Source organism: Lycorma delicatula, chromosome 5 (genome assembly GCF_047948215.1).
Source record: "Lycorma delicatula isolate Av1 chromosome 5, ASM4794821v1, whole genome shotgun sequence".
NCBI lineage: Eukaryota > Metazoa > Arthropoda > Insecta > Hemiptera > Fulgoridae > Lycorma > Lycorma delicatula.
Window position 1 is genome coordinate 80197440 of NC_134459.1, and position 14320 is coordinate 80211759.

Genomic DNA, 14320 nt, shown 5'->3' on the forward strand with positions numbered 1-14320 from the left:
TTTTAATCAATGGGCTTGACCATTTTTTGAGGTTATGGAAAAATATCTGAACTCTGGATAGAAACAAATTACAATAGACTGTAAAAGCTTTGTTCCTTCTTCTAAGAATTTTATAACTTTCTTATCTCTTATTTAACAAGGACAAACCAACAAGTCAAGAGCTTAGTACAGATTCCTTTGCTTCTTTCACATTTAGCCTGTATCATGCCATCTGCATTTTTCAAAAGGTTTGGGACCTGCTATAGTTGAAACAATAAAATCCTTGTTTGACATGCCAGTCTTCACTAAGCAGAAAAAGTTTCTGAAGATATTGAACGCGACAATCTGTTATCAGCGAATGAATTAAACATTTAACATGTTGAGTGCCACAGCTGCCAATGGTGCTACTAGGCAGTTATATCAAGGACTGTCGGCCTATGCATACATCATTTGGAAGGCATTTTGCTTATGCTGGCCTTTCAGTTCAGCTGTTAACCTTTATGTAGTGTGTTAGTTGAATACTTAGTTACAAAATTATTTGTGGTCCCAAGGTTTTTCCGTTATTTTCATAATGGCTGATTGTGAAATCCCAGGTCCGTCTCAGTCAAACAGACAATGATTTAATGTTAAAAAGAAATTATCCCTAGAAGAACTCAAACATATTTTGGAAAATGAGAGTTGGAACAGAGAATTTGGTGCTGAAAGTGACTCTGAATATGAATATTTAGATGGCAATGATGTCGAATTGGGTAGTGAAAAAGATTTGAGTAAAGATGAAAATCATACTGACATTCAACTGCGCAAAGTATCCACAGAGAAAGTGAAACCAATGAAGATAATATTTAGATAACTATACTGTACAATACTGATATAAGAAAAGTACAGTAAATGAAGGCAATTAAAAAGCGTTTAATGATTTTTTTAAGCAAATTATGGTTTTTAAGAAAGCAATGTTAAAAATCTTAAAATTAAACTTTAGCCATTTTTTAAATATTGTATATAAATTAAAAAGTGTTTAGTGTTCAATATCCGTTTATAAAATGTTTCTCTGCAAATAACCTGGTTTACAATCCTACAGTTTTACACATATTTTTAATTTAACCTAATTTTATTTATTTTCTTAGACATTAGCATATTTCCCGTAAAAACAACAGTATGCAACTTGAAAAAATTTTTAACTTTAAAAATAAAGTATATTAAGACATCCCTCTTAACAAAATCTTTCTATAATAGAAATACCATGGCCCTGTCAAATTTATTAGAGTTTACTCTAATAAGCTTCTTCATGATGGTTTCATGAAGACCATCCTGGAAAAAAAAACCAAAAACTTGGTTCCATGCAAAGAATTTTGTGACAAACTGCACTTCGTATTTTTATAACAAAATCTGAGATCTTGAAATAATATATTACATTTTGAAGAAATGCTTCATAAATAGCATGTGCATTTCTTAATGTAAAGGAAAATTCATACATTATTTTCTTTTTACTTAAAATTCTTTAATCTAAACAGTACTTACAAATGGCCTATTATGCGTATCAATATGTGGCTGCTGTTGCTGAGTCTGCTGTTTATCGAATAAACCTCCAAGTGAACTGCCCATAGAGGAGTAACAACTAGAAAACAGGTCACTGCTACCAGTTCCAATGCTGTAAAATATATCTAGTTTTAACAAAACACCAAAAAAATTTATTTGACATATTTTTAAATTATGAGATTTAAGTTCACATTTTCATTTTATTTCTGTCTAGAAAGCAAATTCATCAAAATAAAATAATTTAGAATTGTTGAACAACAGTTTAGAATAAAAACACAATATTAAGAATTAAGTAAAATGCCTACTTGAAGCTTCTGGCATCTATGATGTAAAACTGGAAAAGTTCACAATTACCATAATGTTAATCGATTAAAAAAAAATTCTTTCTTAGCCCCTGTAGTGACCACCACTAACGTAACATATATTAAAAGATTAAGTATAAAGAAAGTTAGTGAAGTTATCTGACTTTCAGTCAGATGACTGAAAGTATAAAGTTTATTCTACCTGTGAAATTTTCACCTACTTCCATCCTGGCATACCCCATATGAAACATCTTTAATGAAAACATCTTTAAAAAAAAAGTATTTTTTTGCTTTTAATAAAATAATTGAAAACATTTGCAAAGTATTAATATTAGTTTAAATTAATAGCTTGGTACTATCTTCTGAGATATCATATGAAGTAATAATAAAGTGCCTATCAAAATTATCTTTTCATGTTGACTGCATAGGCCTAAATTCATACGTCTAATCACAGGTTAATTTATTTTTTTGCAGTTTTTGAGCTCATATACCTTTCTGATATTAATATGAACTTTCATAAATAAATTCATCAATGAATAAATAAATAAATTCATCAATGTAAAAAAATGAAAAAAAAGCACACATATGGCACATATTTTGCCTTGTCCTGTGATCTAGTTGGGGAATTAAGAAATCTGCAATGACTAATACACAATTTTATGAGAGATTTTGAGTAAAACACTTTTAATTACCACTGTTTTTTTTACAGTTGCTACCATTGTCTATCATTACTCTGATAGGCTGAATATACCACACAACATGACAGTTTTGTAAAAATTAACTATTATTATAATCTAATATCTACTAAATCTTCCTATATATAAACTAACGAAAGACAATGGTTGTACAATATTCATAAGACACCATTAACACAAACCTCCATAACAAATGTGGTACTACTGATAAACCTATCCTTCTTAAATCAGTCTTTAAATAAAATTAAAAATTAAATCCTTCTTAAATTACCCTTCTGTCTTAAATCAGTTTCATGCACCCCTAGAGGGGGAGGATGTGTGCATCAACAATTGGTTGATGAAAAAATGAAAAATTGTAAAAAGTCCAAAAAACTGATTCATCCAATCACCACTGATGTGCCACAGTGTGGTTACAACCAAACTCAGCTGTTTTGTAGTAGCAGTATTTTTCATCTTTTCTAATATTCTGTAAGCCTTTTTGGTGCAACATTTCAATCACTATACTTACTTTTTCTCTGTTTTTATTTCTATAAAATTTTTAACACAATTTCCACACGGCTTGTTAAATTAAATTAGCATCATCAGTAATTCTTAGGTAGAAATTTGTTATCTAGATACAATATAAAAAGTGCAATAAACTGTTTCACTTTAAAATATACCACAACCATGTTCAATTCTGTAATTAAAATGGTCAGTTTTCTCTGTAAAGAATATATTTCTGAATTAAATTTGGAACAAGTTAGTTTTGACAATTACTGTATTGGAACTGGTGAGTTCTGATGCAAAAAACAATAATATTGTCAATAATGAAGTTGAAAATCTGTCAGTAATGAAGCAGAATCATTTTTATTGTTAAGATAAACTAAAGAAAAACTACAAGATGAAAATAATTAAAAAGTAAAAAAATATTTTGATTGTTACATTATGCCTACTGTAACATTTATCAACAAAAATAATGAAAGAAACTAAGTTTTTAAAATAATATCATTTCAAAATAAATTCACACGTATCTTCCACCTGTTCACACAAACTTCGACTTTTTTAGTGTTATCAGGATATAAAAATTGTAAATCTGCTTAAAGATTTCCATTTAGGACCGAAATGTGCAGTCAAAAGAGGCTTTCTTCCACGTTTTGTAATATTATGGGTACAATCTCTTATTTTTTCTACAATTACTGGATTTAAGTTAAATTTACTAGCATTCTTTTTAAAAAGTAACCAGTAAACACATGCATCTGCCTTATAAGAGACTTCTCTAATTAAAACTTTTGTTTGACTTTTATTTCACTTTACAAAAATGTGCCTTCTTGTAATATTTTAAAGTGTCAGTTACTTACATGCATTATTTAAACCAGTTTTAGCAGCACTTCGAAAATCTGCCACATCTAAATCTTTTCCAATATGTTATAGTTCAGGATAATTTGATATTAATTCAAAAACAATTTGAAACTGCCTCTACTCTTTTAAATTCCTTTTCGATTTTCCCAAATACTCGATTGGGTGAGTAGAAAACCCTGGGTATCCCCAGTAATAGGAAAAACTATTTCCACTTTATTTATATGTTTTGGAGCTATAGTTGCAGACTACCACAACACGTTCCATTATTAATTTAAATAACTTTAGGTATTTTATAAAATGTATACTCTACATTCATGAGACCTTGCTGTTAGTGAGGAAGTTTGAGTACTCAGTGATACAGAGTAGCTGAACCGAAGGTGCAACCATATCAGAATCTGTTGAGAGTCAGACTAAGGAATGATTCCTGAAAAAGGGCAGCAGCTCTTTCAGTAGTTGTTAAGGGCGTAGGTCAGGACGACAAACAGCCATATCAGCATCACTCAGTCCTCTGAGTACTACGCAGCAGAAAGCAATGGAAAACTACAGCTGCTTTTTTTCCAAGAAAATGTAGCTCTCTGCATTTTTATATAGCAACGATGGAGGCGTCTTCCTTGGTAAAATATTCCAGAGGTAAACTAGTCAGTCCCCCTGTTTGGATCTCTGGGTGGGGACTACTAAGGAAGGGGTCACCAGAAAATTAAAAAATAACATGAGCTGGAGCAATGTTAGATGTCTAAAAAAAGGTTGGTAGGTTAGAAAATTTAAAAAGGAAAATGGGTAGGATGAAGGTGGATATAGTAGGAATTAGTGAGGTTCGGTGGGAAGAGGAAGGTGACTTTTGGACAGGTAATTTTAGAGTAATTAACTCAGCGTCAAATAATGGGCAGGCAGGAGTAGGTTTCGTGATGAACAAGAAGATAGGGAGGAGAGTGGAGTGGATAAATGTAGATGTAATAGGAATTAGCGAGGTTTGGTGGGAAGAGGAAAACGACTTTTGGTCAGGTGATTTTAGAATAATTAACTCAGCTTCAAATAAAGGGCAGGCCGGAGTAGGTTTTGTAATGAACAAGAAGATAGGGAAGAGAGTAAAGTATTTCAAAATGCTTAGCAATAAAATCATTGTAATAAGGATAAAATCAAAATTTAGAGAAGCTTGATGAAGAGGAGGTAAAGAAGATTTTTGAGGAGGACATTGCAAGAGGTCCGAGTAAAAAAGATAAAGTAGAAAATGTAGAAGAAGAATGGGAGAATGTTTCTTAAATCAGCAGAAGCAAACTTAGGCAGAACAAAGAGAACAGGTAGAAAACCTTGGATTTCAGACGATATATTGCAGCGGATGGATGAACGTAGAAAATATAAGAATGCTAGTGATGAAAGAAGTAAAAGGAACTATAGACAATTAAGAAATACTATAAACAGGAAGTGCAAACTAGTGAAAGAAGAGTGGATTAAAGAAAAATGTTCAGAAGTGGAAAGAGAAATGAACATTGGTTAAATAGATGGAGCATGCAGGAAGTTAAGGAAAATTTTGGGGTACATAAATTAAAATCTACTAATGTGTTAAACAAAGATTGTACACCGATTTATAATACGAAAGGCAAAGTCGATAGGTGGGTGGAATATACTAAAGAGTTATACGGAGGAAATTAATTAGAAAATGGTGTTATAAAGGAAGATGAGGAAGTCTAAGAGGATGAAAGGAGAGAGAAACAATACTGAGATCTGAATTTAATTTAGTGTAATAGTTGTGATACCAAAGAAAGCAGGAGCAGATAAATGAGAAGAATACAGACAAATTAGCTTAACTAGCCATGCATCAAAAATCTTAACTTTCTAGTTAAGATTTGTACAGAATTCTTTCTGTACAAAAGAATTGAGAAGAGAGTGGAAGAAGTATTAGGAGAAGACCAATTTGGTTTCAGAAAAAGTGTAGGGACAAGGAAAGCAGTTTTAGGCTTCAGATTAATAGTAGAAGGAAGATTAAAGAAAACCAAACCAATATACTTGGCATTTATAGACCTAGAAAAGGTAATTCGATAACGTAGACTGGAATAAAATGTTAAAGCATTTTAAAAAAATTAGGGTTCAAATATAGAGATAGAAGAACAATCACTAACATTTACAGGAACCAAATAGCAACAGTAATAATTGAAGAACATAAGAAAGAAGCCGTAATAAGAAAGGGAGTCCGACTAGGATACTCCTTATCCCCGTTGTTTTTTAGTCATTATATAGAAGTAGCAGTTATGATGTTAAAGAACAATTTAGTTCCAGAGTAACAGTACAACGTGAGAAGATAAAGATGCTACGATATGCTGATAATATAGTAATTCTAGCTAAGAGTAAAAAGGATTTAGAAGGAACAATGAACGGCATGGATGAAGTCCTATGCAATAACTACCGCATGAAAATAAACAAGAACAAAACGAAAGTAATGAAATGTAGTAGAAACAATGAAGATGGACCGCTGAATGTGAAAACAGAAAGAGAAAAGATTATGGAGGTAGAAGAATTTTGTTATTTGGGAAGTAGAATTACTAAAGATGGACGAAGCAGGAGTGATATAAAATGCCAAATAGCACAGGCGAAACAAGCTTTCAGTCAAAAATATAATTTGTTTACATCAAAAATTAATTTAAATGTCAGGAAAGGATTTTTGAAAGTAATATGTTTGGAGCATTGCTTTATATGGAAGTAAAACTTGATGAGAAGAAAAGATCATAAGCTTTTGAAAAGTGGTGCTATAGGAGAATGTTAAAAATCAAGTGGGTGGATAAAGTGACAAATGAAGAGGTGTTGCGGCAAATTGATGAAGAAAGAAGCATTTGGAAAAGCACAGTTAAAAGAAGAGACAGACCTTATAGGCCACATATTAAGGCATCCTGGAATAGTCGCTTTAATATTAGAGGGTCAGATAGAAGGAAAAAATTGTGCAGGCACACATTTGGAATATGTAAAAAAAATTGTTGGGGATGTACGATGTAGGGGGTACACCAAAATGAAACGACTAGCACTAGATAGGTAATCTTGGAGAGCTGCATCAAGCCAGTCAAATGACTTAAGACAAAAAAAAAAATAATTGTTAAAATAATAAGTATAAAAAACTACACAGAGAAACAACTCATACAAAACCAAACTAATCAACAAACCTTGATATCTCATTAGCTTAAATGACGGCCTCTGATTGGCTGTCAGTACAGCTGGTGTGAAAACTAACATATTCTGAAGGAACTTACTACTTTTGGCACTAACAGTCAACTTTAGCCACCATTTTCCATATGAAATAGCAAATTCTAATTCTAAGCACTGACAAAATTGAATTCTACGACACAAATACTAAAGGAAAGCACTACCACCTAAATTTTTGATTTTTTGGAACATGTAATGTTTGACTCTAGTGTACTCAAATATGAATTCCACTGAATACTCAAGGTATTTAAAATAGATAGACACACTACATACTAGGTACACATTCATCTTCTATGTTTACTACCATGACCAACATTGTGTATATAGAACAGTTATAGTTAACTAATATTGAAAACTGAGTTCAAAATTATGTTCACTTAATTGAAATATTTTAATTAACTGCCACTTTCTTAATGAAATATCACAAATTGTCTTCATTTTTATACTGGACCATTAAGAAAAAACATAATGAATGGTTCATAGCATCAATATCATGTGATTTTTTATAAGAGTGAACTTCTTTTTTTTTATTCTAAATAAAATCTGTAACAAAATAAATGCTTTGTTTTTTTTATTACAACAATGACATACTATTTTAACAGAAATCACAAGCAAAAACTTAAATACTGTGATTATCATAAACAATAGGAATGTAAATCTTATAATTAACAATAGCGGCTTGCAAAATCTTTTAACAGATTTTACATTTTTTTATAGGAAAGAAATAAATGAGTGAAACAATTTATCATGTACTCAAATCTTAAGTGTACGCAAATAAATGACGACATACCCCACTGTATCATCATCAAGAATTTTTGCTACAATGTCATGTACCATACTGTTACTTTGCTGATGTCCTGTGTCTAACAAATCGCCATTGGTACCTCCATTCTGTGAAATTAAGATAATAATGAAGAATTAAAAAAAAAGTCAAAACAGACATAATAATATTATGTAACTTTATTTGATACAGTGGTTATAATGTTTGATAAAATAATATAATAATTATACAATAATCATTACTAGCACTTAAGTTCTGTAATAATAGAATGATAAAAACCACGAATGAATGACATAGTACTTAAAAAGTAGAAATGTATAGTAAATAAACAGTTATAGAATCAAAAAATAAATTTAAATCGAAAAAGTAACTGCAAAATAATTAAAATAAATAAATATTATGCAACATACACAGTACATGCTACAGTTAAAATAAATAACATGTCATAGTTGTATAAATGCTGATCTTTCTTTTTCTGTTTAGTCTACGAAACCATTATTATAAGGTACTACTTTAGAGGATCAATGTAAATGAAGTTTGGTCTAGTACAGACTCAGGTCGACCATTAGTGAGATTTGTGGTTGATTGAAACCCAACCACCAAAGAACACAGTATCCATGATCTAGTATTCAAATCTGTATAAAAGTAACTGCCTTTACTAGGATTTGAACCTTAAAACTCTCGACTTCGAAATCAGCTTATTTGCGATGAAGAATTTACCAGTAGACCAACCAGGTGGGTTTGAATAATCTATCTGCAAAATTACTTGTCATTTTCATTTATGTAATATTCAAGAACTATGTCAGTCAAATCACAGTAGCTATGCAAAAGTAGAGCCACAGCACACTTATGTGCCCTATTGTTCATACGGAAATATTAAATAAATTAAAAGTCAAAAGAATTCAAAACTAGTAGTTATTATGTCTTCAACTGAGAAATAAATGTCTGTGTCTATACTAAATGACAATTCTCATCCTAATGCACTACTTAGTAATCTGACTGACAAGAACTGATGGTGAATTTTTGCATAAGTATACTTTATTGATCCCTAATGTTTTTTAAAGCAGAAATTAAGATTTATAGTACCACAATGCAAAAAACCCTCAAATATCATGCATAATATCCTCAAAATTCCATACACCTAAAAATAAATTCATAGTTTTAATATGCCTCCATAATAAATAATTGATGTTCTAGTACAGAACATTCACGAGAATTATTTTTGTTCCAAGTATATCTTAATATATTATCACATATATAAAAGTTTTGCAAATACATTGCCCTACAAAATTAATTTTAGTAAAAGAAAAGAAAAAAGTTGTGTGGTTCCATAGTTAAATTAAACAGATACAGAAGGTATTATTCAAATCAAAATTGAATTAAAGTAAATAATACAAAAGGGAAGCTGCAATTAAATATAAATGAAAAATGAAAAAAACACCTGCAAAACACTTGTATTGTTATTTATTTTTAAAAATAGTGCTTATAAAAAACAAAGAAAAGCAACTTTTAACTAACAAGTAATGCAATACACTTAAAAAGAATTAAAAATGAAAGGCTGGCTTAAAAACCAATTAAGTTTAAAGTCCAAACCACTTAAATTCTACTTAGACTAATCTTAGAAATTTTTTTTTTATTCAACAACCCTTAACAAAAAATACATAAGCTCATTATACCTAAGTTTCTAAGACTAAGGTTAAATTTAGTAAAACATTTTCCTTCTTGTATCATGAAACAAATTTTGTACTGGAAAACTTCTCTGTCATACTTGAAAACTGTTACGTACTTCATAAGAAGCACTTGAATATAAGAAAACAATGTTTAATTTCACTTTTGAGAATGGTGAATTAGTTCTAAAGTATGTTGCAAACAATCCTGATGAAATGAAATTCGTAATCCAAAACAAATTTTTACAGAAAAATATTACTTGCACAATTCTATCTATGAGGGTGTCCAGAAAGTAACTTATGTTTGTGCCTAGTGTGGAGAAGGGTGGGGATAGAACTGCCATGTTGGCGTCAAAATGTTTCTACACTCAGTATGCATCAAGTTGTGATAGCATGTGGACTGTGATTTTTCTACTTTGTTCATTGTGAATTATTGAAATATGAGAGTTGTGAGGTGTGTTCAGTGATTAGGTTTTTACTGGTCAAAAATCTCAAACCAATTGAAATTCATTGGCAACTTTATGAGATGTATGGAGATAGAATAATGAGTGAAGGTGGAGTGAGGCAGTGGTGCATTCAGTTTAAAAATGGCTACACCAATGTTCATGATGAAGACCGCAGTGGTCGGCCTAGCCTTGTAACTGATGAACTGACAATGAAAATCAATGATAAAATTCATGAAAATCACCACATTACGATTATGGAACTCTCGCTTCACTTCCCCCAAATTTCACAAAGTTTACTGCATGAAATTATATCAGGGAAGCTTGGTTATCACAAATTTTGTGCAAGATGGATGCCAAAAATCAAAGGCGGCAGATTTTTACAGAGAAGGAATTGAAAAGCTTGTACATCGTTATGAATAGTGCCTCAATTTAAATGGCAATTATGTAGAAAAATAGTTTAAGATTGTTCCTTACAAATGTATATAATAAAATTTATTTTTTTTCATTTTATTTTTTATTTCAAAACATAAGTTAGTTTTTGGACAACCCTTCCATATCTTTGTAATAGAATATATTTACACCAGCAAATAATGTTTTCACTAGAAATATGAACAATATTAATAATGTTAGTGAAACATTTTACAACGTTAGTTTTGTTACCGACCTCTTATTATCACATACATACTTTTATTTTAAATTCATTAAAAATCAAAACACGATTTAATGAACATTAAGAGAAAATGGTGTTGTTTAATTACTCCACTAAACAATCATTTTTGCTTTACTTATTACAAAAATTAAACTGCTTAAATAAATCAGAAAGTCAGAAACATAAGGTATATATTGGAAAAGTAGATAGACTTGTTAATTAACAACATTAGATTTCAATGAAGAAGCTGTTTACAAACACTGTTTTACAAGTATAAATAACTGATGAGATACTTATCACAAAGAATAAATCCTTTTTAAGTCAATGTTTTTACAAACAATCTCTGCAAATTTTTTTTAAAATTTTATCAATCTCAAGCCTGAAGAACATATTATATGGTTTCAAATAAACCTAATTTTTAGTTATAATTAAAATCTAAGAATAAAGTCTAGCATGTTTTTTCCATACTATTAGTAACTAACCTATTACTTGAAAAGTTCAAATCTTGGAGAAAGAACTTGGTACCTACGTATTAACGCCACCGCAGTTACAGCTATATTTAAAAACAAAGTAGTCAATCGAAGTGTTAATTAACAGGGGTGTTTTGATTATTTAAATAATAAATAATTGCAATAATTACTGAATTTATTAAATAAATACTCAAAAAATTACGGTGTTAATTAGTCAAGGTTAGCGAGCGAAGCGAGCGTAGGTTAAGTTATATTTATAAAATAAATAAATATAAATAACCATTTATTAAAATTAATAGAGACTGTTTTGAATCTATGTTAAACTCTATATTGGTCCATTTTCCACCAAATTCTGATTTTGGTGGAAATTACGTATTAACGCTGCGGTGGCATTAATATGTAAGTACCAAGTACTTATATACCTATGAATAATGAATTTAATTGCTGCATTATATCTTTACAATTTCAAAATTCTATAACTTCCTTCATAAAATGCAAATAATCATTGATGGTGTAGCTTATTATTTATGTTAATTTGATTATCTACTTTTTTATGGAATTTGGCTCAATCTGTGTTAAACTAACAAAAAAATTCTAAAAATCTGCACTATTAACTGTTTAATAACCAATCTTTTCTCACTATCCTCACTCAATCGGGAAATTTTTGAAAAAATTGTTCATTTTCCATTAATCAGCCATTTTTCAAGGGCCACTTCAGTCATGCAACTAAAAATGGAAAAAACTAGTGTATTTGGTTTTGATAAGCTGAATAAGAAAACTTAAGGAGTGATTTTGATTTAACTAATCATTACAACTAATGTTCCTTGAGAAAAAAGCAGCTGTGGAGAGAAAAGATCTGTTAATCAATTAACAAAATAAGAATATAAATCTCATAAAATAAGATGCTGACTAATTACTTTCTTATGAAAATTACAATGTACCACTCATATAATTTTTTATCACTTGACTGAAATAGAACATACTTAAAAAAAAAGTCCAATAAGTGGAAACCAGATGGTCTAAATTGCCTAAAAATAATGAAAAAACAATTGGGCTTATTAAGCATTTAATAAGGCATATTTAAGGATTTTTCAGCAAATTTCACCTGGATGTAAAGTTGGGTTAGATTATGCAGTAATTAAAAAATGGGTACCTTTTTGCAACTTTTTCAAAGAAGAATTTTTAGGATGCAATGAAATTGCAAAAATTATAAATGATTGAAAATCATATACAAAAGAATAAAACACAATGCAACAACTACACAAGTTCATAAACAAAATTTTAGTTTTTCTATATATGCAGGTTTTTCTATGTATGCACAAATAATTTCAAAAGATACATACAGTGAGAGATGAATGCACAAAAACAATTTATATCTGCATAGTATATATACATACTCAATGTGAATACATTGAGTATAATACAACCTACAAAAATCTTCATTAAAGAAATAACTCAAAATTGATCAAAAGAACAATTAAAAGAATAATAAAAGTATTTACCTGTAAGTAGTCTGTATTCATGTTTGATGTATTGTACTGCCATGGAGAAAAAGAACCCATATTTTGTTCATTTCTTGCATTATCTCCCTAGAAAAGCATAAAATTAAATAATATAACTTTTGTATTATAATCAAATAGCAAATTCTGCCACTATTATGTTAATGGGGGCACTCAATTTGCACTGTTTTTAAGTACTGCTGTTTTTTGTTTTTATTTTGTACGTTTAAATATTATTTTGTATGATTTGTACATGTAACATTAATTGGTTAAGATGAAGAAGTGTAAGTTATGTTGATAAATATAGGATTCATCAGAACACAGAATCAATATAATCTACCCGCATAACTTATGCTCACTAACCTTGTCTAATCAACATTAAATATACAAATTGCATACAACTTATTATTTTTATAATATAATAACAAAAGTAAATTAAATACAATAACCAACAATACTTAAAAACAGCGTAAATCAAGTGGCCTCCCATTAACATAACTATCTAAATTTAATAGTTAACTAAAAGTAAACTAAAACTTTCATTCAGAACCTTTTAGAAAGCAAAATACTAATGAAAATAATATGTCCAAAGAAAAAAATAAAAATATTATTTAAGAGATTAACTCTTCTTGTGCAATTTAAGTTGGGGACACTATGAAAAAAAAAAGAAAAGTTTAACAGTCTGATGCAATGTATAGCAATAAGTAACAGCACATCATACATCACAAATAACATGTTATTTACCAATGAATGAATTTACATATGACAATGAATCTCTTAAGTAAAGATTTATTCTAAAAAAGAAAGATACATATAAAGAAACCCTAATAATAAAGAACGACTATAAATTACAGAAACAATTTCCATGACATGACAAAAGTACCATGAAAAAATAGTTTTACTTATCTAACTACTCTACATTACTGGTCAGTAACTTGAAATATATTTTAGAAAGGTAATTATACCAATATTTCGGAAATGTATAAGGTAAAAAGCAAATACACCATTCCTATTACACTAAATGTAAATTACATTATTGCAAACATCTATTCTCTATGTTAAATTGTGCAACATAACTTTTGGTTTTGATACAAACATACATAATTTTTCAATTAGTTTAACGATTAACATTTTATTAATCTAGATTTTAATATTAGTTAAAAAAAATTTGTCATTCATAATACTATATTTAATAATCATAACATAGGTCTGTTTCATTATTATATGGTATTAACCATAAAATGATAGAACATCATAACTGAAGGAAAGGTCTCACTACAAATAAACAAGATGCAATACACAATAAAATTATATTAAAACTAATATATATGTTTACAAATAAGTGGAACAGACTTAATAGGTTTTTCAAAATAGCTGGCGATACAAAATTGTTACATTAAATGTCTATCAAGAAGAAAAGTATCAAAAATTGTTTTTCAATATTTCATTCTCCAGAATTCAGACAGCTGTAAAAAAAAGAAATAACACTTAAAAAACTTCTGGAAAAACAACGAAAACTGCAACATATACTCGTAAATGACAGATTGAAGAAAATTTCAGTACCAAACCTCTGAAATAAAAATAATTCTGTAATGTAATATTAAAAAAAAAAATCTGAAAAATAGAAAAAAACAAAAAAATGTAAAACAAATCCGAAACAGTAACAAGTTCGATAATGCAACTAAACAGTGTACGATCAACTGGGTGCCAACAAGATGCCTACTTTGCCCTCATTTAAAAAAATAATTATGGCATCATACGCAGACATA

General features: G+C 29.4%; 1 protein-coding gene across 1 annotated transcript in view; it reads right to left on the bottom strand.

Moving 5' to 3' along the window:
* LOC142324459 (uncharacterized) overlaps positions 1-14320 on the bottom strand; it is a 48539-nt gene that overhangs the window by 33866 nt on the left and 353 nt on the right. The window contains exons 2-4 of the mRNA XM_075365288.1: positions 12555-12641; positions 7830-7930; positions 1498-1627 (exon numbers count right to left, since the gene is read on the bottom strand). Coding sequence (XP_075221403.1) covers positions 1498-1627; positions 7830-7930; positions 12555-12641 — 318 coding nt within the window. The remainder of the gene's footprint in view (positions 1-1497; positions 1628-7829; positions 7931-12554; positions 12642-14320) is intronic.